The 27,865-nt window shown below is 47.0% G+C and overlaps 2 protein-coding genes across 4 annotated transcripts in view; one reads left to right on the forward strand and one right to left on the reverse strand.

Annotated features, from left to right (window-relative positions):
- Slc4a5 (solute carrier family 4 member 5) overlaps window positions 1–9,123 on the forward strand; it is a 79,265-nt gene extending 70,142 nt beyond the window's left edge. For both annotated transcript variants that reach the window (XM_052719254.1, XM_052719253.1), the window contains exons 20-25: window positions 654–722; window positions 1,326–1,499; window positions 2,026–2,181; window positions 4,283–4,367; window positions 5,352–5,419; window positions 7,606–9,123. In XM_052719254.1, coding sequence (XP_052575214.1) covers window positions 654–722; window positions 1,326–1,499; window positions 2,026–2,181; window positions 4,283–4,367; window positions 5,352–5,386 — 519 coding nt within the window. In that variant the 3' untranslated portion in view covers window positions 5,387–5,419; window positions 7,606–9,123. The remainder of the gene's footprint in view (window positions 1–653; window positions 723–1,325; window positions 1,500–2,025; window positions 2,182–4,282; window positions 4,368–5,351; window positions 5,420–7,605) is intronic.
- A 776-nt stretch (window positions 9,124–9,899) lies between these two features.
- Mthfd2 (methylenetetrahydrofolate dehydrogenase (NADP+ dependent) 2, methenyltetrahydrofolate cyclohydrolase) lies at window positions 9,900–22,388 on the reverse strand. Of its 2 annotated transcripts, XM_052719256.1 has the most exons (9): window positions 22,227–22,327; window positions 19,439–19,565; window positions 17,604–17,788; window positions 16,090–16,212; window positions 15,272–15,424; window positions 14,354–14,461; window positions 13,351–13,443; window positions 12,773–12,898; window positions 9,900–11,187 (listed from the first exon to the last, which is right to left on the reverse strand). In XM_052719256.1, exons 2-9 carry the CDS (start codon window positions 19,492–19,494, stop codon window positions 11,024–11,026), a joined length of 1,008 nt encoding a protein of 335 aa, XP_052575216.1. In that variant the 5' UTR covers window positions 19,495–19,565; window positions 22,227–22,327; the 3' UTR covers window positions 9,900–11,023. The 2 variants fall into 2 exon arrangements, with proteins under 2 accessions (XP_052575216.1, XP_052575215.1); XM_052719255.1 differs by lacking the exon at window positions 19,439–19,565 and having other exon boundaries at window positions 22,227–22,388.
- Between the last annotated feature and the right edge of the window lie 5,477 nt (window positions 22,389–27,865).

Here is a 27,865-nt window from a genome sequence, read left to right on the forward strand (position 1 = left end):
TTTACTTTTAAAAATTATGTGTGTATGTATCTGTGTGTGGGTATGTGCACATGAATGCAGGTGCCTGCAGAGGCTGGAAGAGGGCATGAGATCCCCTGGAGCTGGAGTTACAGAGGGCTGTGAGCCACCTGAAGTGGCTGCTGGTGCTCTTAACTGCAAGCCATGCCTCCAGCCACTGTCTCAACATTATTAAATGGCACCTATAAGTTAGGCAACCTATATTGATATCAAACTTTGTGCTTTCCAAAGTGTTCTCCCAGGACCATCCAAGAGCAAGGCAGGCTCTTCCTCAGCTTCCCAAGGTTCCCAGGTCAGCTGAGGCAGAAGTGGGAAGGATCTGGTAAGACGGAGTAGTGCTCAGTCCGGGTAGCTCCCTCTTGTTGGAAGGAGTAACTCACATCATGTAGGTTCTGAGTGGCTGGGAGAGCAGCCAGTTCTGGAAGGCAGCGGCATGCTGGCTTGGCCCCCCAAGCAGGAGGAGTGTCGTTCCACCCTGACGGCCCCCCTCACATCCTCTGGCTTCAGATCTGGCCTTGGACCCTCAGCTCCTCCAAAGTCCAGCTCTCCAGCATCCTCTGTGGTTGGCTAACACCACTGTCCATCATCAAATAGCCAAGGACCCTCCCCAGCCCAAACCTCTGTTCTCCTTTCAGTACATCCCCATGCCAGTGCTCTATGGCGTCTTCCTCTACATGGGTGTAGCCTCCCTCAACGGCATCCAGGTAAGGCGGTGTCCTCCCCAGGCTAATGGGACCTGGAGTCAGAATTGCATGTCTAGTCGTGTGATACCGAGACTCTAAATGCTTACTGTCCCGGTTCTACAAGAGGATAATGATTCATTCATTCATTCATTCATTCATGCACTTCCATCGACCGTGCCAACAAAGTGACCACACTAGGTACTTTACAGGTAGCACATAATCTGTGTGATTAGGCCCTTGGATCCACATTTTACAGGTGGAGAAGCTGAGGCAGGTCAAGCTAACACTGATGAATCTAAAGTTACTCCACAAAAGAAAAGATTTTGCCTTGTTCTGACTCACTATGAGGCCAGGGTCCCTGGGCAGTTTGTGCCACTGTTAAGGTGGCTGCTTTTTCCTTAAATATGGACCATGTTCATATGCCTTTAGTCACTATCTCCGGGCTATTTCCTTTATCCAGTGCTCAGGGCCCCTCCCCTATGCTATACATGCCTAGATCCCAATAGCCTGTCATGATTAGGAGTCCCCTCTCCGAGGCCCTACCAGGTCATCACTTCCCTAATCTGTAGCCTTCGGCCCTGGAGCCTATCCTCCTGGTTGAGACCTATACTATATTCTTACCAGTTCTGGGAACGCTGTAAGCTTTTCCTCATGCCAGCCAAGCACCAGCCGGACCATGCCTTCCTGCGCCATGTGCCCCTTCGCCGGATCCACCTATTCACCCTGGTGCAGATCCTCTGCCTGGCACTACTCTGGATCCTGAAGTCAACCATGGCCGCCATCATCTTCCCAGTCATGGTGAGCAGGGTGCGCTCCTTAACAGACTGGGTGGGGCAGTGCCACCAGGAGTGTTCAGGGACAGTGAACAGAGAAAAGTGCCAGAGTAACAGGACCCTGCAGGGACAACCCATATGCTGAGTCCGGGGCGGAAGTCATCCAATCTCCCCTGGTGGGCAAGAGGGATGGGGAAGTAAGTCAAAGCAGAGAGCCAAGCTCCCCATGATGAACTTCAAGCTGGTTGGAAATAGAAGTATAATAGTAAAGCTTTCATCACATAAAAGAATGGGTCATGACGGGCAGAGACCAGATTCAAGAACTTAAGAATGTACACTGGGCAGGGTGGTACTGGCTGTAATCCCAGCACTAGGGATGCTTCGGCCTCTGGGGCTCGCTGGCTAGTTAGTCTTGGGGACATTGGAATGGCTGCAGAGACACTGGCCACAAAAGGTCCCTGGACTCAGCCAACTAAGGAGAAAACACAAGCTCACAGTTTCCTCTGAGCTCCCACAAAACTTCTGCCTTTCTGCCTGTCTTCCCACCCCAGATCCTGGGCCTTATCATTGTTCGAAGGCTCCTGGACTTGATTTTCTCCCAGCACGACCTGGCCTGGATTGACAATATCCTCCCAGAGAAGGAGAAACAGGAGACAGACAAGAAGAAGAAGAGAAGGAAAGGGGTCCATGAAAACCCTGACGAGGAGGTGGGGACAGTGAGTGGCCTGGGCAGAGGGCAGAGACTGGGAGACTCTCTCTCTCCACTTCTGCCAGGGTGCAGGGTGGCTTTTTGGGTGGCTTGCAACAGTATCTGGCACAGGAGGGATGTCATCTGTGTTGGTCTTGGGTGTCGAGACTCCATCTGTTTCTGGGAATATCCTCAGGGTGGTCAGAGCTAGTGAGCTTCCCTGCCTAGGAACAGGTGATGGCCACACCCGCCCTCCTGTTACTGTGGGTTCTCAGGACCATTTTCAACAGCAAGGCAAGTGCCTGGGGCAGAACAGGCTCCAACATGGAAGACCGTTGTAAGGAGGATCTCCAGAGAAAGGAGTAGGCCTAGGGTGGCGGGGAGTCCAGTGGGAACTCACAACAAACCTAGACTCCAAGTGGGTGGCCCTGTTGGCTTGGGCCTCCCACGGGGTATTGGGGATGGAGTGAGAGAGGCACGTGTCTTCACGGAAGGTAGAATGACCACCTGGTTGTCCCACCTTCCCCTCTCCTTACCCATGTTCCTTTTGTATCTCAGCCCTAAAACCCACAGGGACTCAAGAGCCAAGGAGTTGATCCAGACTGTATAGGAAATCTCAAAACATTAGGCAGAAAGATTTTCTGATTCGAGCACTCATTACAAATGATGACAAGTGTTTCCCAAAGGGAACAAGACCTCCCAAGATGGACATGTAGCCAACTGTCTAAGTGAATTAAGAAAACCATTTCTACTTTGGTCATGCCCTCTCCTGATACCATGCCCAGTTCCCATAGTCTTCTACCCTGTCCTAGGGATCTCACCCTTTGCAAATGAAAACTGTTCACAGGCAAATCCTTGCCGACTGGTGAGCAATGCTTAAGCTGTCCTCTAACTGTGACGGCTTCCTTATCCTTAATTGCTGGCTTCTTTCAGGAGGAGAGAGCCCTCAAATTTATTTCATGTGCTTTTTTTTTTGGCAATAAAAACCTTGCAAATAAAAATTTCTAAAAACAAAGGAGAAAATGTTCTGGGCTGGGGATATAGTTCAGTTGGCCGGGCACTTGCCTGGTGTGCATGAAAGCTCTGGGTTCGATTTCTAGTGCCCTATAAACCAGGCATGGGCATGCGTACCTGTCATCCCAACACTTAGGAGGTAGAGGCAGGAGGATCAGAAATTCAAGAGCATCCCCAGGCACATAGTCCATTTGAGGCCAGTCTGTGAAGGAAGGAAGGATGCAGGGAAGGAAGGGCAGAGTCCAATCGTCTTATTTGATTTTAAGATTGATTGTTTTTTAAATTATGTATGTATGTGTCAGTGTGTAGGTATGCGGCTATATGCATGTGAGTGCCTGTGGAGGCCAGCAGAGAACATTAGGTCCCTGGAGCTGGAGTTAGAGGTGATTGTGAGCTGCCCAATGTGGGTGCTGTGAACCAACCTCCAGTCTTCTCTAAGTGCAGCCAGAGCTCCTAACTGCTGAACCATCTCTCCAGCCCTGCCCTCCACCAAGTGTCTTTTAAAGACAAATGCCTTTTCTTTCTTTGATCTCTTCAGTAAACATCTGAGATACTCTCATGTCCCAGGAATTACTCCAGGTCTGAGAGAAAATACTTCCACATTTTATGACACATACCTGCAGTGGAAGAACAAGATTTGAGTCACAGAGATTCATTTTAAAGGTGCCTTTATGACAGCGCCACTATAGTGTGCATCACTCACAGTGACTGCCTACACCACACGGCAGATTAAACTGTTGGGAGTGAAATTCCTGGCTGACTTCCTTCCTGATTCCTGGGTCTCCACAACAGTGGGTTACTGCGTCATGGGGCCCATAGGGGCACCATGTGTTTGCTGCAGCCCTCATTGCTTGGTCTGGGTGGGTAGAGAATAGTGGCTTACACTGTGCACGTAGGCGTCTCCTGTCTCAGTGAGGAAGCCTGAGTGGTTGTGCTGGTGTTTGTTCACCTGCTTTCCCCGAGTGGTTGTGCTGGTGTTTACCTGCTTTCCCCGAGTGGTTGTGCTGGTGTTTACCTGCTTTCCCCGAGTGGTTGTGTTGGTGTTTACCTGCTTTCCCCGAGTGGTTGTGCTGGTGTTTACCTGCTTTCCCACTGTTTTTCTCCAGCCCCAGTTCCTTCCTCCCTCAGTCATAAAGATCCCCATGGAAAGTGTCCCATCTGATCCCCAAAACGGTATCCACTGCATTACCAGTAAGTAAAGCACCTGCTCTCTCTCCCTTCCTACTCACTGCCAATCCTCCACGACTCCCCTAAGGGACTCCCCTTGGAGCTCAGTGGTCTCATTGTTTTAGATGCTGAGGACTCCTGTGCTGGGGAGAAATAAAAGTGACTGGCCAAGAGCATAGGAACACCACACCTATGGAAACACCTCACCCCTCATAAAAGAGCATCCTCCAACCATCACTTTAGACAAGACCCCCATTCCTAACTTTCCTTTGGACCCCGTGGCTCTGCTGGTCTTCCCCTTCACTGTTTTAGAACACGTCGGTCCAAATGTGGCCCCTGAGCCTCCCACATTTTCCTGGAATTGTGATGATTGAGAGCTCCAGTCAGGGCTAAGCATTCCCCGTTAGAGACCCAGCTGGGCGACTCCAGCCCTGAGATTAGGCTGTGAACCTGTGGAAGCCACAGGCGCCTGCTAGTGCTGATGGGGAAGTTGCTTGGGAAGGATCAGCTTTTGCTCATGAAGAGCCTTCTAGATTCTTCACAGCCTCTAATCCTTCCCTAGTGACAGACAGTCCAACCTTGGAGTCTTCTGAAAGATCCCATGGAGTCCAGATCCTGGGGCTCTGCTCACAGGACTTGTCACTCTCCTCAAAGACAGGTCAGGTCCGGGTGGCCAGCACATCCTGCCGGCACCCTCAGGGCCCTCGAGGACTCTCCACCACAGCACAAGGTCACTTCAGGTTCCTTCTTCGCCTAACCCACTTTCTGTCATCCTCTCTAGTCCTTGCCCTCCCCATGCCCCACTCCTTCCTAACGAGCTAAGAGCCCCCGTATGAAGGACTGAGCCTGAAGCCACCCATCTCTGGGAGGCCCTGTTTTCCTCATGTGCAGCATTGACTGTAGGGCTGAAGAGCAGAAAACGGAGACCGTGAGGAAGTACTGAGAGCTAGACTGATCCCCTGAACCCTACTGGACCCGTTCACAGCTACCATTTCCATCTCCCTCCAGGAAAAAGATCTTCCAGTTGGAGTTACTCATTCTGACTCTTCCTTCAGTGGCTCAGAACTGGATCGAAGGTAAAGGCCGTCGGGTACTTTCCTTCTTCCTGTGCATGGGTGTGGGGTTATTGACTGGGCCATGACCAGCTTCTCAGTGGGTACACTCATAAAGAAATGACTCCCTCCCCTAGCAGCCAGAAGCTGCCAGTAGCTTCTTGGCTAGGGGTGGGGCCTCGTGAGAGGTAGATAAGAGACTAAGCAATGGCTGAAGGCTGAGGGACTAGGCCAGCTTTGCAGAGGTTTTGGTTAGCTAGAGATGGCACTTGCCATATGCCTTGGTGTTTCCCCAAATCTGTGAAAACAGTGGGAAGGAGGAATTCTCTCTAGAGAGAAAAGAGCTCAGTGACAGGACTTGGCTGGACATTGATGAAGCCTCAAAGCTGGAGGGATGGGGGGCTGGGAGATGGGGGAGGGGCTGGCTGGCTGGGGGTCAGAAGGATGGGGGGCTGGTGAGATGGGGGGCTGGTGAGATGGGGGGCTGGTGAGATGGCTGTCAGGTTAAGTTCACTGGCAGCTTTTTCAGAGGACCCAGGTTTGGTTTTTAGCATCCACATGGCAGCTTGGAACCATCTATAATTCTAGTTCTAGGGGATCTGAGCCCCTGTTCTAGACTCTCAGGCACCAGGCACACATGTGGTGTAGAGACATACATGTAGGCAACCACTTATATACATAAAATAATAAATTTTTAAAAACCTGCCAGGCACGAGGTGCCGTCCTCGGAGTTGTAGAGGGACTTGTAGACAAAGGCACAGCACCATGGGCACACATAAAGGCTGCTCATCACAGTAGCCTTATCCAGGACAGAAAGACCTGACTGATGCACAGACTGGGCCAGAGCAGAGGAGGAAAGGCATCTGGGCCGTGGGAACAGGCCTAAGGCAACATTTGAAAGCACACACATGGACTGAAAGGCCATCCAACTGGAAAAGTGGCCATTTCAAACCAAGCAGGCTCTGTCTGTCATGCTCTGGAGTCTGGATGCTGTCCTTGGAACAATAAGAACAGAACAGTCAGATTTATGACTCAGAAAGCTGGCTTGGGCAGCTATTTGGTTAAAACAGGCTGGGACCAGTTCAATGGCAATGGCTGAAGCCCAGCAGATAGAGGACACTTGGGTCCCCGGATGCATTAAGTTCATGCCGCTGTGAGAGGCCGAGGCAAGAGAATCAGGAATTCAAGGGCATTCTTAGCTATAAGGCAAGTTTGAGGCTGCTTGAGACCCTGTATCAAAAAACAAAAAAAGGCCAGCAAGATGGCTCACTAGGTAAAGGCACTTGCCACCGAACCCGGTGACCTGAGTTCAAAGAAACGGTGACCCACACCTTTAGTCCCAGCATTTGGGAGGCAGAGGTGGGCGTGTTCCTTCGAATTCAAGGTCAGCCTGGTCTACACAGTACTACTCTTCTGGAAAAAAAATAAAAATAAAATAAAATAGAACACAATCTGAGCCAGGTGTTGGTGGCACATGTCTTTAATCCCAGCACTTGGGAGGCAGAGGCAAGAGAATCTCTGTGAGTTTGAGGCCAGCCTGGCCTACAGAGTGAGTTCCAGGACAGCCAGGGCTATACAGAGAAACCCTGTCTTGAAAAACTAAACTAAACCAAACAAACCGTGATCTGAGTTTAATCTGAGACCTACCTGGTGGCAGGAGAAAATCAGCTCCCGCACTGTCCTCCAACATCCACTCTTGTACTCTGCCCCCAAACACCCACAAGTAAGTAAATGTAATAAATAATCTGTCTGGAGCAGGGTCTCACTTAAGTAGCCCAGATTAGTCTTGAACTCGGATCTACCTATCTGTGCCTCTAGAGTGCTACCTGGCTTATAATTTTTTTCTAAAAAGAAAAAAGCAGCCGGGCGGTGATGGCGCATGCCTTTAATCCCAGCACTCGGGAGGCAGAGCCAGGCGGATCTCTGTGAGTTCGAGGCCAGCCTGGGCTACCAAGTGAGTTCCAGGAGAGGCGCAAAGCTACACAGAGAAACCCTGTCTCGAAAAACCAAAAAAAAAAAAAAAAAAAAAAGGAAAAAAAGCTTGCATGTGTGTGATGCACAGACATACATGCAGAAAATACCCACACACACAAAAAATATTTTAAGTTGGTAAGCAAAGACAGAACTTTCCCATTAGGTCCCTGTTCTTTGGCTGGTTGGTGCTGAACAAACCCGAGACTCATTCTTTCTTCCCGGTTTGTCTTACTCAGTATCACCTTGCACTTCAAAATCTCTTGTCCGGCTTCACCTGCTTTCAGCTACTCACGGAGTCCAGTCTTCATGGTGCCGCAGGTGAAGATAGAGATGGAGTCTGACCTTGACTTCACAGACAATGAGGACTGTGGGAGAGAGGTGGGCGGGGAGACCACCCTCTAGCACAGCACTGCTCTTCTGGGCTGAGGACAGGGTGAAGGCTGGCCCCGGCTTCATCTAGAGGGTCAAGCCCTTCACATGTTTCCTTACCCGCTGACCAGATAGACAGCTGGAGGCCTTTCCATGACATCCAACACAGACACAAAGCTCTCCTCTTTGCAGTTATTAAAACATCCCACACAGAACCATATGGCCACCCAGCATAGATATAACCTTTCTTCTGAAATGAACAAAAATGTTTTCCAAGGTTACAAGTAAGATAAATGGGCAGTTGGTGGACTTACATTTCAAGTCTATACTGACTCAGTATCTTCTATTTAAAAATTTGCCGATTTAGTATCTTTTAAAGGTTAGATTGAAATCTAGATGACTTGAAGGCCTGAGTGTGCTCTGGAGGTTTGCACATTAGGAAATGGCTGAGTCGTCTGTTTGCCTTGTTCTCTTGAAGTTGAGTCCTGTCTACAGCGGGCCTGGCTCTAGAAGGGTGGCTGGGCCTTCCACACACTGCCCGGCCAGTTCCAAAGTTATTCAAGGAAGAACCCGTGCATGGGTGGATTGTTGGTTTGACATAGGTACTCACTGTGTACCCTCAGCTGTCCTGGAACTCCCTCTGCAGACCAGGCTGGCCTCAGAGCTCGGAGCTCCACCTGTCTCTGGGGTGGATTAAAGGCCTGTGCCTCAACTGGCTCTGAGTGGATTAAGACAAAATAGTGCTCATTAACTGAACTCTCAAGCCACGTTAGGTCAACCAAATGACCCTTTAAACTTGCCACTGGCTTCATAACCTGGAGTCTACTTGTTATCCATTTGAGTAGGTCTCCCCGCCCCCGTCTGCCCCCCACAGCAATTTTTGCAATAGCTAAGTTCCAAATTTCTAAGCTCACAAACATTGCCTGTTAGGCAGCTAATGTTCGTAATAAAACTAGTACTTTATATACAAGTGGTTGGAAAAAAAACAATCCCAAATGGGGTAAGACTGCCCAGCTCTTCCAAACCGTTTCCAAGATGAAATTGTTTATCTTCCTCTGTACCAATCCTGGGGGAGCCAACAGCATACACGTTTCGCTGGTCTGTGCTAGCACTCTATCCAGATTAAACTGTAGCGTTGTTACACATTCAGAGGTGGTGTGCTCCAGTAATCACACGAGCTGGGAACCAGCCAGCTTTTAAAAGGTTGGTGTAAGTTGATCATGTAATTTTGACCTTAAATATCACTTGTATTTTGTATATAAATGAACATTTTAACCTCAGCAGCCTTTAACATGTTGGTGTAGTCACCATTCACTTAGGAACATTTTTTTGTCCATATCTAATGTAAACGGGCACTTCAATAAAACTTAATCGTGTCTTGCTTATCTTTTTTGTTTGTTTGCTTTTGTTTTTTTCCGAGACAGGGTTTCTCCGTGTAGTTTTGGTGCCTGTCCTGAATCTCGCTCTGTAGCCCAGGCTGGCCTCGAACTCACAGAGATCCGCCTGGCTCTGCCTCCCGAGGGCTGGGATTAAAGGCGTGCGCCACCACTGTGCAGCGTGTCTTGCTTATTTTATGCCATGTTTAATAACTGAAGGACATCAACAGCTATGTCCTGTAGCATGTACCACACCTGACTTATAGAATATCCCCAGCAAGAGAGCTGGAGAGATGGCTCAGTAGTTAAGGGCACTTGATGCTTTTGCAGAGGACCTGGGTTTGCATCCCAGCACTCTTGGGATGGCTCACAACAATGTGAACTCCAGTTCCAGATCTAAGGCCCTCTTCTGGCTTCCACAAGTACTGCACGCACGTGGCACACATGCATACACACAGACAAATACTCATATACATTAAAACAAACCCACAAGTGTAGAGTAAAGCCACTGGCAGAATAACAAGGGTACGTGTGTTGAGAATTTTGCAAGCAAGGAAGTCCTTTGGAGTGAGTGATACATAAATGGAGGGAATGGCTTAGAAGAGACCCAGAATCACTTACGTGTAATAAACTCTTGGCTTGGACCTGAGTGTTGGGATACAAAAGGGTTAGGCTGGTTTCTCCATAACTCCTTACAGAGTGGGTGTGATCTAGGAACAGCTATGGGTAGGAAATAGTAATGGGTTAGATCTGACTGAGACAGAAGAAGACAGCATTTCAGAAACTCATTTCACACCAGACAGATGTGTTTTATTTAAAAACAAAACAAAACCAACAACAGCAACAAAACCCTTCAATAAGAAAATCTGATTACCGCCGGGCGGTGGTGGCGCACGCCTTTAATCCCAGCACTCGGGAGGCAGAGCCAGGCGGATCTCTGTGAGTTCGAGGCCAGCCTGGGCTACCAAGTGAGTTCCAGGAAAGGCGCAAAGCTACAAAGAGAAACCCTGTCTCGAAAAACCAAAAAAAAAAAAAAGAAAATCTGACTAAATCTTATATTAACTCAAGCTCCTTGATACCTTCCAGGAAAGCCAACAGGGTACACGAAAGACACGCAGGCAGCTGCCGTCAGTTCTTTGGTGGCAAGTGAGTTTCACACAATCTGCCCTCATGATTATCACACCCAAGTTTTGTTTTTCAAAAAAGTAGGCCTCAAAGCTTATGCCAAAGAAAACAGACACACACTCTCTAACAGTCTGAAGTTTAAATGTGCTGCAAAAGCCGAACAGGACAATTATACACATCATTTATAAAATGATCTTTGTGATTCTAGAAGACTGAAGTAGGGCAAGCTCACAGAAGGGTAACAGCAGTGAGGAAATCCTAAAACTTCCCCAGTGACTCAGCCACGGGGGGACGGCTAGCCATGCCGGGCTTTCCTCCAACCCAGCCAACTGAGCTCTCCTCAGAGAAACCTGCTCACGAGTCGGGGTGCACGGGAAGCAAGGGAGTGCCGTCCTCCACTCTGCTGCCGTTTCCTCCTTCCCCCTAATTTTCTCTAGTCAGTTTTCCTTTGGTTTGAAAGTTGAACTCAGAAGGCTTGGAACCTCAGGTGAGTCATCAACTCGTATTGAAATAGCACTTGGGAAATGAGCGTCTAAGAAGGCAGGTTTTTCGATGGCGTTCAGCATCCACTCTGAGTGTGAGGATGTGTCCCATGCATCACCAGGCCGATGGCAGGACTCGGATGGGCACCCTGGTGAGGTTCTGCAGAGCCATGCGCACACACATCCACCCGTTTAAGCTTTCAATAAATACAAACATCATTTTAAACCATTTCAACAGAATAAATTAAAAATACTGCATTCCTCTTGGCCCACGTTGCCTCTCGGACTGGCATGGAGTACTGCTAGTTGGTGGCAACTCCACGCTGCTTGGGCTTCAGCACCTCCAGCTCTTCAGGCCTCAGCACTTTCTTGGCAGCAATAATGGTGTTCTTCATTAGCATGGCCACCGTCATGGGACCAACGCCCCCAGGGACAGGAGTGATGTAACCGGCTTTCTTCTTGACGCCTGCATAGAAACAAGACAGGCCGGCTGCTTCACATGTGTGGCAAAGATCACACGTACTTATCATAGTATGAAAAAAAGTATTCAAAGGAAGAATAAGAAATGTAAGAGCCTTCATTAGCTTCAGAGTGGGTAAGAAAGACAGCATCTATGGGGTTGGAGAGCCGGTTCAGAGGTTACGAGCACTGGCTGCTCTTGCAGAGGAAGTGGGTTGGGTTCCCAGCACCAGCAGGATGACGCATAACCATCCATAACTCCGGTTCCAAGGGATCTGACAACCTCCTCTGACCTCTGTGGGCACCAGGCACACACATGGTACACATACACATACATGCAGGCGAAATACTCATACAAAATAAACCTTTTTTTTTTAAACGAGAAGAACAGCATCTCCAGGGCAGGGCAACAGCTCAGTTATATGGCACGGGCTGTACAAATGAGGACCTGAGTTCAAGCCTCAGAACCCAAGTGAAAAAGCCAGAGGTGGTGGCATATGCCTGCACCCCAGTGCTGGGGGGCAGATAAGTAGACCCCTGGGGCTTGCTAGTCAGCCAGTCTGGACACACTAGCAAGTTCTAGGTAAACACTCCCAGTCATGAACTGAAGACACCCAAGGACACAAACACAGTGACACCCAGACATACACACATGACACACACCAACATACATATACAACACACACGCCCACAACACACACACACCAGATACACAACACAAATAGACACACCCTGTAGATGTAACCAACGGTCTTATTAAATAAGAAACAGAGCCGATTCAGAGAAGAAAGCCAAGAGGTCAGAGCTAAGAGCCTCACCCTTCCTGATTCAGGGATCCTCTTCAGCCAAGAGAGCTCTCCGAAAAAGGCCCTACTTCCTGTGTGTTTATGTCTTTATAGTCTTTCTGTTCTGCCTTCTCATTGGTTGTAAACCCAAACATGTGACTGCCTCGTCACTGCCTGTATGTACCGCCCTCCAGGTCCTTAAAGGCGTGCGCCACCGCCGCCACACACTTGCTATGGCTCCAATAGCTCTGACCCCCAGACAACTTTATTTATTAACATACAATTAAAATCACATTTCAGTACAAGTTAAATACCACCACAACACCCACACAACATACACATACACACCATTTTTTAAAAATAGCATGTATGGCCAGGTGGCGTCTTTCAGAAGGTGGAGAGCAATCCTGGAAGACTCCCAGAGTCCACCTCAGGTCTCCACAGAAATGCATCCACACATATGCAAACATGAACACAAACAGTGCACACACACACACCCCATACTTTTTAAAAAAGTGTTTTAAACAATATTACTAAAACAATACAAGCTTAAAAGTGGTAAGAAAAAAGCCAGATGGCACACACCTTTAATCCCAGCACTCAGGAGGCAGAGACATGTGGATCTCTGTGAGTTCAAGGCCAGCCTGGTCTACATAGTGTCCCTAGCCAGCCAAGGTTACCTGCTGAGACCTTGTCTTAAACAAAACAAATAAACCATAAACTATGTGAAAAGAAAATGATCTGTCCTAAATGTCCATGAAAGGTAATATTTACAGATTTATGTTTTCAAAAAATTACACTAAATACCTTCAAAATCCACATCTCCAACCAACTTGGGCTTTCCGGTGACAGGGTCCTGAACTCTGTTTATGCCCACATCTATGACTGCTACCCCTTCCTTGATCATGTCGGCTGTGATCAGATTTGGAATGCCTGGCAACAGAGAGCAAAAACCAGTAAGGCAACATACTTCATTTTAAATTTTTCTTTCATTTATTTTAGACTTACTGATTTTATGTCTGGAAATGTTTTGCCTGAATGTCTGTATATGCACCATGTCCCTGCAGGGCCCATGGAGGCCCAAAGAGGACATTATAGTCAGAGGACATCACAGGCAGGTATCTGGAAGAACTTACTAGCACGTGTTATAAGCACCATTAACTAAGGAACCATTTAAACTTCATGTGGAAATACTGAGGGTTGGGAGTACCCTCCTCCAGTCTACAACAGGGTGGTGACAGGTACACGTGTTCCAGCTGCAACTCCAGCCCCATCTCTGTAGGCAGCTCACAGAACCAGTGCTGGGGAGAGCTGGCGGGATAGCGTTTGGGCAGGTGGATGCTCAGACAAGTCAGCCTATGCACACACTTCTTTAGAGCTCTTACCAGCGGCAGATATCACAATGTCCGCAAGGATCGTGTGCTTCTTCAGCTGCTCTTTGGGAGTGTATCGGTGAGATATTGTAACTGTGGCATCACCTGAGGGGTGAAAACAGAAGCCTTGAGTTCCAGATCCAGGCTGAGATGGAGGTGGGTTTCAGCTAGTCACAGCATTGCAGGAACTCAACACCTCCAGAAAGTGACAGATTTGGCACAATTTCTAGATGGCTGATTGTCATTTATTTTAAAACCAATCCTTAGGCCAGAGAGATGGGTCAGTGGGTAAACATGCTTGGTAAGCATTCCTGACAACCTCAGTCCAACCCCCAGAACTCAAGGCAGAAGAGCACGCACACACACACACACACACACACACACACACACACACACACACACAAATAATAAATGAAATAAAAATTTAAATAAAACTGTAGCATCTGGCACTGCTCTCAGCTCAACCCTTTGGAGTCATATATAATTACATTTATTCTACTTCCGATTTTGTGGACTTTAAAGAGCTTTATATTTTCTAAGCAAAACATCACCAGAATTACTCAAGGTGAGTTTGCTCTTTGACAATAACAAAAGGTATCTGGAGATGCAGTTTTGCTTTGGTCACAAACGTTCATGTTACAGGAATTTCATACAGTTCTTGACTTAGTCAGTTTTTTCTTAGATGACCCCACAGAACATGACATGACATGCTACAGTCACATCACATCACTCTTCTGCAGGAGTCTACAGTGGCTTTGCCTCCCAGAGGACACAGAGCAGGATACCAGTTCTGAGTAAGAAAGCTTCTAGTGCTGTCCGAGCCAGAGCTGACAAGTCCTAACTGCCTACGGCCATGCTTCGTTCAAAACTCAAATCAGCGAGTTCCAGGATCCCTGGTAGCACTGAGCGCAGCCTTCCACACCACGGTTATTTTCTGAGCGTTGACAGTGGTCACAGGCTAGATTCTGAGGGTTCTCACACAGCAGGAAAGGTTGTTGTAAGGTAACTTCCTCACCTCCGGGCCGTTCATGTGCTCCATCAGTGTGCAGCAACATAGCAATCGGCATTCCAACGTTTTTTGACCTGCCAGCTACAACCACGTTCTTCCCTAAGGTTGGAATACCTGCAAAAATAAATAATACTATATAAATACACACATACACACACACACACACACACACACACACACACACACACACACACACACACTGCACGCATGCGTGTATGTGTGTGTATACATCAAATGACACAGCACAGATACCAACTTGGAATAAATACAATGAAAGCCACATCTGAAAATGTCTCATTGCCTACAACCACGCTTTTGCCAGAACTTGAATTTGTTAGGAACCGGTTCCATAAGAAGTGACTCATTCACACATATAGATCTGCATTAAAAGTAGTCCTGGTCTGTCTCAGAATGTGCAGCAGAGGAAGGCCAATGACCTAGGTCATGAATCCAGTCACTATCAGCCAGTCAGGGCTGTGGCTGCCTCATAGAGAGGGTGCGGAGAACACAGGAGTACAGCGTGAGCTGTAACATGTCTTGTGGATTCTTGCCGTCACCACTGTTAAAATTTACATTTCCTCCCCCAAGGCCTGTAGACTAGAGAGAGTCATCAGAGGCAACAGCTAGGAGGTGAGCCCTGCAGGCTGGGAACCTGGGCTGTGGGCTGGGGTCCCACTCTTTGCTGCTCTGGGGGTTTCTACCAGTTCTACATACAGGTTGAATGTCGCTTACCTGAAGTATGTGGGGCTGGGAATGTTGCAATGTTGGAGTTACTCAGATGTGGGAATATCTGCACAGCTCTTACTCTAGTAACAGTGAGAAACTAAGTATGCCGAAAGGGTTTCAGATTTTCAGACCGGGGGTGCCCAACCTAGCCTACTTTCATAATACCAAAGCAGAAATGCAATTTAAACACACACCTACCAGTTCGCTTAATTATCTCCCACACGCCCCACGGGGTTGCTGGTAGCATGGAGTACTGGTCCAAGCACATTCGCCCCACGTTAATGACGTGAAAGCCGTCAACATCCTTGTCGGGAGAAACAGCATTGCAGATCTTCCTCTCATCAATGTGCTCTACAAAAGAAATCAGGACTGTAGCCAAAAGTCCATCCCTGTTGTGAGGTAAAGGCTGACCTGCTCCAGGGTTTCAGGATTGTTATGTGAATCCACTCCTTTCTGACTTTGACATCATGACGCACAGAATGAGCGCACATGAAGCAAAGCCGTGAGTCAAATACCACAGCCAATATACTTCTCCCCCACCACTTCCTCCCACTGGCCTTTATATCAAGATCCCTATCAGGCTGGGAGGAATGACTCACCTCCGTCACCCCAGCACTTGGAAAGCTGAGGCAGGAGGACTGCTACAAGCCTGAGGCCAGCCTGGGCTACACAGAGAAATAGTAAATACTTTTGTAAGCACTTCAAACAGCAGCAGAGCTCCTCCACTGCCCAGAACTCATTAACCTTTTTTATTTTTAAAAATTATTTTATTTTTTAATGTGTATGGGCATTTTGCCTGCATGTAGGTATATATATATATCAGGTCTGTGCCTGGTGCCCATGGAGGCCAGAAGAGCGCATCAGATCCCCTGGAACTGTAGTTATGGGCAGTTGTAAGCCACCATGTGGGTGCTGGGAATTGAAGCCGAGTCCTCTGGAAGAACAGCCAGTGCTCTCCACCACCGAGCTACGTCTCAAGCTCAAATCCCTGTTCCCTTTCGAAGACCAGAACTCACCCGGGAGTGGCAGCTGAACCAGGAGGCCGTCTACGTTTTCATCGTGGTTTAATTTCCTGATTGAATTCAACAGCTCTTCCTCTGAAACTGAGGCTGGCTTCACAATCGTCTCACTGTTGATTCCTATTGTAAGAAAGGTCAAGGCTTAAAAAAACATCGAAGTACACAGCTGCAAACTGGAGGGGAAGAATAAAGACTAAGTTCTTCTCTGGGAAGAAAAACAAGAACACCAAAGTACTTCAAGAGCGTCTGTGACGTGTGACCACCATGGAGCTAAAGAGTGAACTGTCCACGAGGACTCTTCCAGCTTCACACAGATCGTTCACTCCTAGACACTAGCTCAGGGCTTGCTGTCCATTACTCTGTCCATTACTCTGTGCCTGTCTGATAACCTCATTTTGAGACAAGGAAGGAGCCTGAGACTCATACAATGCCAGCTGGAGAGAGGGAGAAATGAGTCAGCATGCTTCCTGAGAGGACCCACGTTGGATCCCAAGCACCCATGTAACAACCAGGTACACTTGCACACATCTGTCACCCCAGTGCTTAGGCCATGAGACCTGGGGATTCTCAGAGCCTGGGGGCCAGACAGTCTCTGAATCAGTGAGAGACCGATTCAAAATATAAGGTGCAGAGTAAACCCACGCACACTAAACAAACACACACACACGTGTAATAAATGTCAGGAATTTTTACAAGAGTATCTCTGTCTTGGGTGTGTAAGCACTGTGGGAAAGAGTGAGCAGCGGGATGAAGAGGCCTCTGTGGTATGGTTAAACAGTTACAGGTCTGAAGGAAAGGACTGACATCTAGGAAGTGGTTTTCAAGTTCTTCACCGATTGGCTTTATAAGCCTGGGGCTACAGTGGCTCAGGTCTTGGGGGATGGGAGACGTGTGTCTCTGTCCTTCAGGCACTGCAGATTACTGCATGACAGCTGGCTACCCGCAGCTGGCTCAGATGCTCCCGTCTGCTCATGTGACCGTCGGTGGTCTGAGCACCTGGAGCCTTCCCTTCTAATGTGGCTGGGCGGAAGGACCAAACTGTGAGCCATGTCACCAACCCACGACAGACCCTGATTGCTCAGGGGAAGTGTAGAATGTGTTCAAGGTCACCAGCAAACTGTTAAGGATAAGGATAGAATTGAGATTAGAGCCCAGAAGCCACAGCGCGACAACTCATCCTTCATTGAAAGCCCTCTCGTGGGGCCAATCCTTTGATTTAGTTTTAGATCACACTAGTCTTATGTGTTTGAGTTTTCTTTTTTTGTTGTTGTTATAATGAGTTTTTTTGTTGTGTATTGTAGATTTTGGAGACAGGGTTTCACGTAGTCCAGGATGATCTCAAACCTGCTCCGTGGCCAAGGCTGACCTTGAATTCCTGGTCCTTCCGACTCACTCTCCCAAAGGGCTGGGATTACGGTGTGGGCCATCACTCGGGGCAGAGACAGGAAGCATGCCCTAGTGTGGCCGGACAGACTTAGACAGCGACAGTAGGGCTCTGACACGACACTTACCCACTTCAGCTGCTGCCCTGGTTTTGTTCAGAACATAGGAGTGACTGGCAGGATTGTCACCAACCAAAATGACACTGAGGTGTGGCCGCTTGTTGCCCGAGGCCACCCACTCTTCCACCTCCTGCCGCACTTCTTGCTTGATCTGCTGAGCTAATTTCCTTCCAGAAATGACGACAGCTTCGTTTCTGCAGAAGGTGACAAAGTTACAAAAATGTTGCTTGGGTCTTCGCAAAAAAAAAAAAAAAAAAAGAGGAATGCTCCAACTAGAAAAAATTATCATTTGAAACCAAAAGGCTTAGGTTTAAATGTGAGATCCGGAGGAGAGATTTACGGATGGCCACCTGCTACCAGTTCAGGATGGGCGCAGGGACTGAAACAGCTCTAGGGAAGCTCAGTTCAGGATGGGCGCAGGGACTGAAACAGCTCTATGGAAGCTCAGTTCAGGATGGGCGCAGGGACTGAAACAGCTCTATGGAAGCTCAGTTCAAGTTGCTGACAGCTGACACTGGCCCAAGTAAGATTTAGACCAGGGTCTCTCAGTGCCACCTCCTCATCACTACCCAAAGTTTCTACCACTTCAGTGGGCACTTCCTTGGCCATCCCCTCGCGGCTCTGAGGCTAACCAGTTTCCTTAAATGTTGATGGTCCATTTGAAATTTGTGTTATGCTGGTGGTATGACTATCTGGTCATGTTTCTCATGATTTTCTTTTCTTTATCAAAAGGATTTATTTGTTTTTATTTCATACGTATGGGTCTCTTGCCTGAGCGTATGGATGTGTATCACGCGCTCGCAGTGCCTGAAGAGGTCAGAAGAGAGGGTCAGATCCCCGGGAACTGCAGAACAACAGACAGTTGTGAGCTGCCATGTGGGCATTGGGAATAGAACCTGGGTCCTCCGCAAGAACAAGAGCGAGTGCTCTTCACCACTGAGCCATTCTCCAGCCACACTGACCTGGGCTTTAATACAACTGTCCCCCTTCAAGCACTGCTTCCAAGATGCCTTCTTCAACCACAGGTGATCAAGTCCCTTACAGAAAATAGTGCAGTATTTGCATAATCTCTGCGTACACCCCTCACCCCTTAAATTACCTATAGGTTGTTTATAAATCTAACACAATGCAATTCTATGTGGACAGTTGTTATATAATATATTGTTGATGAGATAACAAGAAATAAAGGTCCATGTACGTTTAGAATGACGCAGAGGACTTGGTTGTATACAAACTATATCATATGGTTAATAGATCAATACACGCCACACCTGACAGATCAAACCTCAAAATATCTGCCACTACCCAGTCTCTTTCGGGGACTGTCCTGATAAGAGGGTGTGAGGGTTAGTGTTGTCAACTTGAAAGAATCTAGAATCACCTGGAAAATGGGCCCTTGGACATGCCAGTGAGGTATCATCATCTTGACATCTTTACTTGAGATGGGAAAACCATCCACTATGAGTGGCACCATTCCTTTACTGGGATGAAAAACAAAAGAAGCCTGACAGTGGGGTGATGGTGCACGCCTTTAATGCCAGCATTTGGGAGGCAGAGGCAGGTGGATCTCTGAGTTGGAGGCCAGCCTGGTCTACAGAGGACAGCCAGGGCTACAGAGAAACCTTGTCTCGAAAAACAAAACAAAACAAAACAAAAAAAAAAGAAAGAAAGAAAGAAAAATGGAGAAAAGGAGCTGATTAGCAAGTATCATTGCTCCATTTTCTCACTCTGGATGGGATGTCACCAGCTGCCTAAATCTCCCACTGCCTGGACCTCCTACCACGATGGGCCATAACCTTGAACTATTGCTTTTGTTAGGGTAATATCACAGTAACAGGAAGTACCTAAGACTGGGGTAGAGTCCTCCTCCAAGTGTTCTTTGCTCCACCCCACTGTCCATTCACAGCTGACACACCAAGGTTATCCCGGGCATTAACATACTAGTCCAAGGCAGCCTGAGTACAGGAGACCCTGCAAGGGGTTGGAGAAGGAAGATGTACACATGCTAATATGGAATTGTATACACAAATATACACACGTGCACACTGTGAGGAGTTAGCTTGTACTCCACAAAACGTTTCTTTGGAAAGCAGTAAATGCAGAGGAAACAGTAAGACGCCCACTTGGACCAAAAATGATGGGCTGAAGTTAAGGACGCAGGGTTCTGTTGAAAGGCCAGTGTTTCAAGTCCTAATCTCTGCTGCAGAGAGAGGTTCTGGATGTTATGCCAATTTACTTTAAAAAAAAAAAAAAAAGACTTAAAAAAAAGGACAAAACTACACAAAGCCAGGCCACAATGTAATGAACACTTTTCATAATCCAACTGCATTTTAATTTAACCCTCTGCTGCTTCCTGAAGTGCTAAAAAATATGAGCCATTTGAAAAGTTCCCTCCATCTCTTTGCCAAGGGCCAAATTAAGTCAGTGCTTAAGGGGAGACAGCTCAGACCCAAAATTTAAAAAATAAGAATAAAGTCTAAGTTTGTACATTTAATTTAGATATTAAATGCTCCCACAGATATGTTTAGGATTTTTGTTTGTTTGTTTTTTGTTGTTGTTTTTTGTTTTTTCGAGACAGGGTTTCTGTGTAGTTTTGGTGCCTATCCGGATCTTGCTCTGTAGTGCTGGCATGTTTAGAATTCTTCCTATTAAAATGACAAAACAGCGGGCGGTGGTGGCGCACGACTTTAATCCCAGCACTCGGGAGGCAGAGCCAGGCGGATCTCTGTGAGTTCGAGGCCAGCCTGGTCTACAAAGTGAATTCCAGGAAAGGCGCAAAACTACAGAGAAACCCTGTCTCGAAAAACCAAAAAAAAAAAAACAAAAAAAAAAAAAAAAAAAAAAAAACTAAAATGACAAAACAGACTAGAAAGAAGAGGTCTAATATAGGTCAAAACAAATATCCAAGCCAGTAATATTTATTTTCCTCTTAAACCAACAGTTAGTGATTTTTCCAGTCAATTAGTATCAGGGAAGCTTATAACTCCCAATCAACTTATTTTGAAAAAAATTCTGCTAATTAATGGGCCAGTAATGAGAAGGGGGTAGGGATGAAACCAATATTGAACTAGGTATTTTGCCAACACCTTTGCATAAATTAGTCTTGCCTATTGTGCCGAATACGAAAACCTTGTTTTATACAGTAGAGAAAACGGATGATAGTAAGAAACAAGATTCAAGTGTAAACATCTGCCACCAAGTTCATTTACTCCCCCGACCATCATGTCCTAGGCTACAGCACTCTCCCTTCAACCATGGAGTTTATGTTCCTGAAACCCTGGGACAGCAAGGTGGGCACTACAGTCATCTAATGTTCAGGGCAGTTAACACAGATCGCCTTCAGAGATAAGGAGCCCACACCCGGAGCACAAGCAAACTGGTCTGGTTCTCTGGGTAATGAATTAAAGGATCTTCTCAGTTAGCCAGGTCTCTGAACATGTGGTCCACAGCCACTTGCGACCAGAATTTCGGAGAAAGAAAGAACAGAAAAATGAAAGAGCTCAAAGAGGCAGGTCAGGATCAGATCTTGGAAAACCCTGAATAATGCCCCTCCATGTGCTCCAAAACCTCAGCATCCTGTGCACCAACACGCAGGGACCCGGAAATGTCTACCACTGGATGGAAATCTCACCTGTTTTCCCTTCAACAGGAACAAGAGTCCCATTGTGGAAGGCGCAGTTTTTATTGGCTCTAAATTTTCAGTCTCAAACTCTGTGATGTATTGGGGTGTGTGGTGTGTGGGGGGAAACAACCAGCTTTTACAAGACACAGGATAACAAGTCAATTATCCCCTGAAGGGAATGCAAACAGAATTTGCCCTGCCTTCCCCATCAGATTTTCTCTTTTCTTCAATCAACTTATTTTTTCGGGGGCGGGGGGGGGGAGGCGCTGCTTCATATTTTTTTCAACTTTTAAAAATTACGGTAAAATACTCGAAATTTACCATGTGACTTTTTTTTTTTAATATTACTGTAATTTTGAGATTGGGGAGGGAGGTGTCTTACACTGCAGCCCAGACTGGTCTCCAACTCATTACATTATCCAAGTTGGCTTTGAACTTGCAGTAATCCTCCTGCCTCAGAAGCAATCTCAACGCGCCCTGCTCTGGCAAATTTCAAGCATACGGTTTACGTGGTGTTAAACACTCTCAGAATGGTGTGACCACTACGACGGTCCACGTGCAGAACGGAAGCTCCAACACCGTAGCTCCCCCTAAAACAATGCACCCCCACTCCCAACAGCCCCCAGCAACTTCTGGGAAATGTATCATCTCAGGTCAGGCTTCGGAGTGGACCGCGGGGACCACTGCCGGGCAGGGGCATCTTGCGAACCACACCCACTTGGGAGGAGGGAAGTCGGTACCCCTGGAGCAAGCCGGCTCGCGGATTTCATCAGACTGCAGCAACCCCGGCTGCCGCTAGGGTCCGGGAAAGGCGGACCTCTCCACACCCTTCCCTGCGGCGGCAGAACAGTGTCCCCTGGGTAAGCGTCCGCATCTCCACGTGTGCCCCGGTGCCACGTCGCCCCACCACACCCCTCCGGCGGCGGCCGGTCGCGCGCCGGAAAGATGCTCAGGGAGGGAGGACATCTATCCACGCCGCACACCGCGATCCCGCTCCCCGCCACACTCACCGCACTGACGCCAGGTGGAAGGGCTGCAGGCGGGGGTGGCAGCCGTGCGCGGGGCGCAGCAACCGCACAGCCAACGAGGATAACAGGGAGGATGGAGCCATGGCCCGCGCCGGTGCCCGCGCCGGAGAGAAGCGCGCGCGCGGGCCACGAAGCTATACCCCTGGCCCGCGGAAGCCCCGCCTTCCAGCGCGCCCATTGGTCCCTGAGGCGGAGGCGGAGCCAATAGGTGGTCTCCATTCTACGTAAGCCGGCCCGGGAGCACGTCCTGATTGGCTGAAGGAGTCAAGCCCCTAACAGAGGCAGCAGAGTCTCCCCCCGCCCCGTCCTCCCCCCCCCCAGCCAGGCCAACTGAGTCTGGGGTTCATTCATTCATTCATTCGTTCACTCACTCATTCATTCATTCATCCATCCATTCATCGAAAAAAAGTCTGAACCACCTTTTGTGTGTTGAGGATCTGAAAGGCACTAAAATAATATTTTTTTTAAAAAAAGAAATCACCATTCGTCAAAATCATACTGAAAATTGATCCGGAGTCATCAAATGATGTCAGAACAACTGGGTGAAAACTGAATAAGGAGAAAGATACTTACATGCACCTTTATCACATAGGGGCTGGAGAGATGGCTCAGCGGTTAAGCGTGCTTTTAGCCTTTGCAAAGGACCTAAGTTCAATTCTAAGTCTCCTAGTGGCTCAAAACCTCTTGTAACTCCAGTTCAAAACCTCCTATATCTCCAGCTACAGAGGATCCAGTTCAAAACCTCCTATATCTCCAGCTACAGAGGATCAGACACTGCTAGCCTTCAAGGGCCCCTCATGCATACATGTCACACACACACAGAGGATCAGACACTTTCTGACCTCTGAGGGCCTCCCACACACACAAGTGACATACACATAATTAAAAACAAAACTTTTTTTTAATTTAATGTTTGCCAGGGTGACTGGAGAGATGGCTCAGTGGTTAAGAGCACTTAATTGTTCTTCCAGAGGTCCTGAGTTCAATTCCCAGCAACCATATGATGGCTTACAACCTTCTGTAATGGTATCAGATTCCTTCTTCTGGTGTGCATGAAGAAAGAGCTCTCATATACATAAAATACATGAGTAAATAAATCTTTAAAAAAAAAATAAAGTTTTCCAGGGGCTGAAAAGATGGCTCAGTGGTTAAAAGCACTGGCTGTTGTTCCAAAGGACCAGACTTCCATTCCCTGCATTCATATGGCTGCTTACACATCCATGTAGGCAAAACACATAAAATGTAAAAATGGCGGGGGGGGGGGGGAGATTTGGGGCAGTAAAGAAGATAACATGGGGGGGGGAGAAAAAAAAAAGAAGATAACATAATCTTTTTAAAAAATCTTGATCTAGTCTTTTATGTGTATGTGTTTTACCTGCAAGGGTGTCTGTGCACTATGAGAATGCCTGGTGCCTATGGAGGCCAGAAGAGGATGTTTGATCCCCTGGAACCAGGTTATGGACTGGTGAGTAGTCATGAACTCTGGTTCTCTGAAGAGCAGCAGGTGATCTTAATTGCTGAGCCATCTCTCCAGCCCCATAACCCCCCCTTTTTTCTTTTAATGAGCAAAGTTAACATTACCATTCATGGGACAAACACACATTTTTGATAGTTTTAAACAAGTCTGAAAATTTAATTTGGAAACTTTCCTAGACCAGTAATGATGGTTAATCTTTCATGGATTTAGAGTGACTTGGGAGACAAAATTCTGGGTGTGTCTGTAAGAGGTTTAACTGGGGAGGAAAAGTCTGCTCATCTCATGGACTGGGTGGGGCCTGGAGATCAATAAAATAGAGGAAGTAGAAAGCCTGCCTGTGTCCCCCACTCTGGTTACCCGTCCTTTGAGATGTGAGCTAGCAGCCTCAGGCTCCCACCACCACAGCTGGGAGCTGCTCTGTGTCTCCCACAACATGGGCTGTATAACCCCAATCCACCTGCTAGTATGAATGCTTCTTCCCTTAGGTTCCTTCTTGTCAGGTAATGGGGCACAGCAATGAGAAAATAAACTAATAAACTACCTAAAAAGTGCTAGGTATTTCTCATTACTATGTGGAGAAGTCATAGGCTTGGACAGTAGATACTGTCCAGCAAAAGAAAAAACATGTTCCTAAACCTTTGGAATAAGATAGATGATCTTAATCTACTTACAAGGAAATATCAGACAAGTCACTGTATGAGGTATGCCAATTACAGTCTTCAACAGTGCCAAGATCATGGTAGAATGAGGAGATGTTCCAGATGAAAGTTCATGATAATAAAATACAACCTGTGACTCTGAATTGAATCCTAGACACACTCACACACATAATTTTAAAACTATTGCTGTTGGGGATTTAGCTCAGTGGTAGAGCGCTTGCCCAGCAAGCACAAGGCCCTGGGTTCGATCCTCAGCTCTAGGAAAAAACAAACAAACAAACAAAAAAACAGCATGTCGCCGGGCGGTGGTGGCGCACGCCTTTAATCCCAGCACTCGGGAGGCAGAGCCAGGCGGATCTCTGTGAGTTCGAGGCCAGCCTGGACTACCAAGTGAGTTCCAGGAAAGGCACAAAGCTCCACAGAGAAACCCTGTCTCGAAAAACCTGAAAAAAAAAAAAACTATTATAGCCGGGCGGTGGTGGCACACGCCTTTAATCCCAGCACTCGGGAGGCAGAGGCAGGTGGATCTCTATGAGTTCGAGGCCAGCCTGGTCTCCAAAGGAAGTTCCAGGAAAGGCGCAAAACTACACAGAGGAACCCTGTCTTGAAAAACCAAAAAAAAAAAAAAAAAACCTATTATATTTTTTTTGTGTTTTTTCAAGACAGAGTATTGCTGGGTAGCCCTGGCTGTCCTGGAACTCACTCTGTAGACCAGGCTGGCCTTGAACTCACAGAGATCTGCCTGCCTCTGCCTCCCAAGTGCTGGGATTAAAGGTGTGCACCACTGCTGCCTGTCAACTATTATAATTTTTAAAAACACAAACAAAGAAAGAAAGTCTACAATAGTGCTTCACACCTATCCCCAACACTGAGAAGACTAAGGCAGGAGGATCACCACCAGTTTAAGGCCAGCCTGGGCTATGTAGTGAGTTTCACACCAACCTGATTTACAGAGTGGAACCTTGTCTCATAACAAACAACAACAAAAATAAAAATAACCAAACAACACATTGAATTGAAAGGGGACACACTTTTTTATAACAATGTACATTCATGAGGGGGAAAATTAGAAAAAACCAACAGCAAGTATGAGGTAGCAGCAACTGGGAATCTACAAGTATTCTCTGCTCTTTGCCTGTAACCTTTCTGTATGTCTGAAACTATCTCAAAAATTAAGAAACAGTAGTCTTTGTGCTCTTGAGGCTTGGGGTGAGGCACATATACTGTGAATAAGAGAAAAAAACTGAAGGAAAAGGGTGTGGTATTGAGAACCCACAAGACAGTGGAGATGAAAAGTTGCATGGGCCCCAGTGGGGCCTGTAGGTCATGTGACTTCACACTAGGCCTCTCCGAACCCATCCCAGCTAGCCTCCAGCAGGTGGCATCTTTTGATTATCTGGACTTGCATGCCAGTGTAAAGGGAACAAAAACAAGTGTGCCCTGCTTCCGAGAAGCTGAGCCAGGCTCACTTCTCTTTGAGGGTGGCCACTGGCGGGACATGTAGGCTTCAGTGGATGACGCCACATCTTTGTGCATATGGGCAGCACTAATTGGATTCAGGGAACTATTAAGGGTTGGTGAGAGGGAGAAAACACATAAAATTGGGCAGGAGGTATGTTGGGGATATATGTGGGCAAGTTGGAGAAAAGGAGTCAGGGTGGGTATGATCAAGATACATGATATACGGCTATGAAATTTTGATTGCCAGCACCCACATGGTGGCTCATAACATCTCTAATTCCAGTTCTAGGGGAGCTGTTACCCTCTTCTGAATTTCATGGGCACCAGTTTTGTAGGCAAAACACTCATACACGTAAAATAAATACATCTAAAAATATTTAAGAAAAAGAGTTATGTGGTGGTCACACAAGTCTTTAATCCCAGCACTCAGGAGACAGAGGCAGGTGAATCTCTGAGTTCGAGGCCAGCCTGGTTTACAGAGTGAGTTCCAGGACAGCCAGGACTACACAGAGAAACTCTGCCTCAAAAAACAAAACAAAACCAAAAACAAACAAATCAAAAAATTTAAGGAGGAGGAGGAGGAGGAGGAGGAGGAGGAGGAGGAGGAGGAGAAGAAGAAGAAGAAGAAGAAGAAGAAAAAGAAGAAGAAAATTTTTAAAAAGTTTAAAGAAGACTAACCATCTCACTTCCTTGCAAAATTTTGAAAGTCCTCAACCAGGTGGTAGTGGCGCATGCCTTTGATCGCAGCATTGAGGAGGCAGAGACAGGTGGATCTCTGAGAGTTCAAGGCCAGTCTGGTCTACAGAGTGAGTTCCAGGACAGCCAGGGTTGTTATACAGAGAAACCCTCAAAAAAAGAAAAAAAGAAAGAAAGAAAGAAAAAAGAAAAAAAAAACCCTGAAAATTCTCTTTTCCCAAAAGATGAATTCTTTAAAGTATATCTGAATGTTTTGTATATATGTACTTTTAAATTTATTTTTGTGTGCATATATGTATATGTATATATAAATTCATGTGTATATGCATGTACATATATGTATATGTATATATATTCATGTGTATATGCATGTACACATGAGTGTGGAGGCTAGAGGACAACATGAGGTGTCTTCCTCATTTTATTTTATTTTATTTTATGTGTGTATGTATGTATGTGAGTGTGCTGTATATTTTTGGGTGTGTACACCCATGAGAGCACATGGAGACCAGAATAGGCCATCAGGTACCCTACGATATCACACTCTGCCTTATTCTCTTGAGACAGGGTTCCTCACTGAATCTGAAGCTAGGCTGATCAAGCTCCAGTGATTCTCCTGTCTCTGCCCTCAACAGCTTTAAGGCTACCAGCTCATGCACATCCACAAACAGTTTTTTTCAAACATGGGTGTTGAGCTCAAATCTCATACTTGTATAGCTGGTACTTTATTATTGACTGAGCCAACCATCTCTCCAACCCCTAGTCCTTCCTTCCTTCCTTCCTTCCTTCCTTCCTTCCTTCCTTCCTTCCTTCTTTCTTTTTTTAAAGATTTATTTATTTATTATGTATACAGTGCTCTGCCTGCATGCATGCCCGCATTCCAGAAGGGGACACCAGATCTCATTATAGATGGCTGTGAGTCACCATGTGGTTGCTGGGAACTCAGGACCTCTGGAAGAGCAGCCAGTGCTCTTAATCTCTGAGTCATCTCTCCAGCCTGGGCACTTTCTTAGTGATTAACCCCTTGTGAGTGGGACCATCCCTAGGCTAGTAGTCCTGGATTCTATATATTAAAAAAAAAAAAAAAAAGCATGCTGAGGGGCTAGAGAGATGGCTCAGCAGTTAAGAGCACTGGCTGTTCTTCCAGAGGTCTTGAGTTCAATTCCCAGCAGCTTCTTGGCAGCTCACAACTGTCTGTAACTCAAGTTCCAAGGGATCTGACATCCTCATGTAGGCATACATGTAGGCAAAACACCAATGCACATAAAATAAAAATAATTAAATCATTAAAAATTAATTTGAAAAAAAGAAAGCATGCAGAGCAAGCC

The sequence above is a fragment of the Peromyscus californicus genome, unplaced genomic scaffold, assembly GCF_007827085.1.
Source record: "Peromyscus californicus insignis strain IS unplaced genomic scaffold, ASM782708v3 Scaffold_6__1_contigs__length_162567912, whole genome shotgun sequence".
Lineage (NCBI taxonomy): Eukaryota > Metazoa > Chordata > Mammalia > Rodentia > Cricetidae > Peromyscus > Peromyscus californicus.

Bases quoted from the DNA above. Each gene is read 5' to 3' on its own strand.
- Mthfd2 (XM_052719255.1), bottom strand. From the start codon at position 22,327: ATGGCTCCATCCTCCCTGTTATCCTCGTTGGCTGTGCGGTTGCTGCGC. The intron at 16,213-17,603 runs GTAAGTGTCGTG...TTCTTACAATAG, and splicing joins CAGGGCAGCAGCTGAAGTGG to GAATCAACAGTGAGACGATT. The intron at 14,462-15,271 runs GTAGGTGTGTGT...TTATTTTTGCAG, and splicing joins GGAGATAATTAAGCGAACTG to GTATTCCAACCTTAGGGAAG.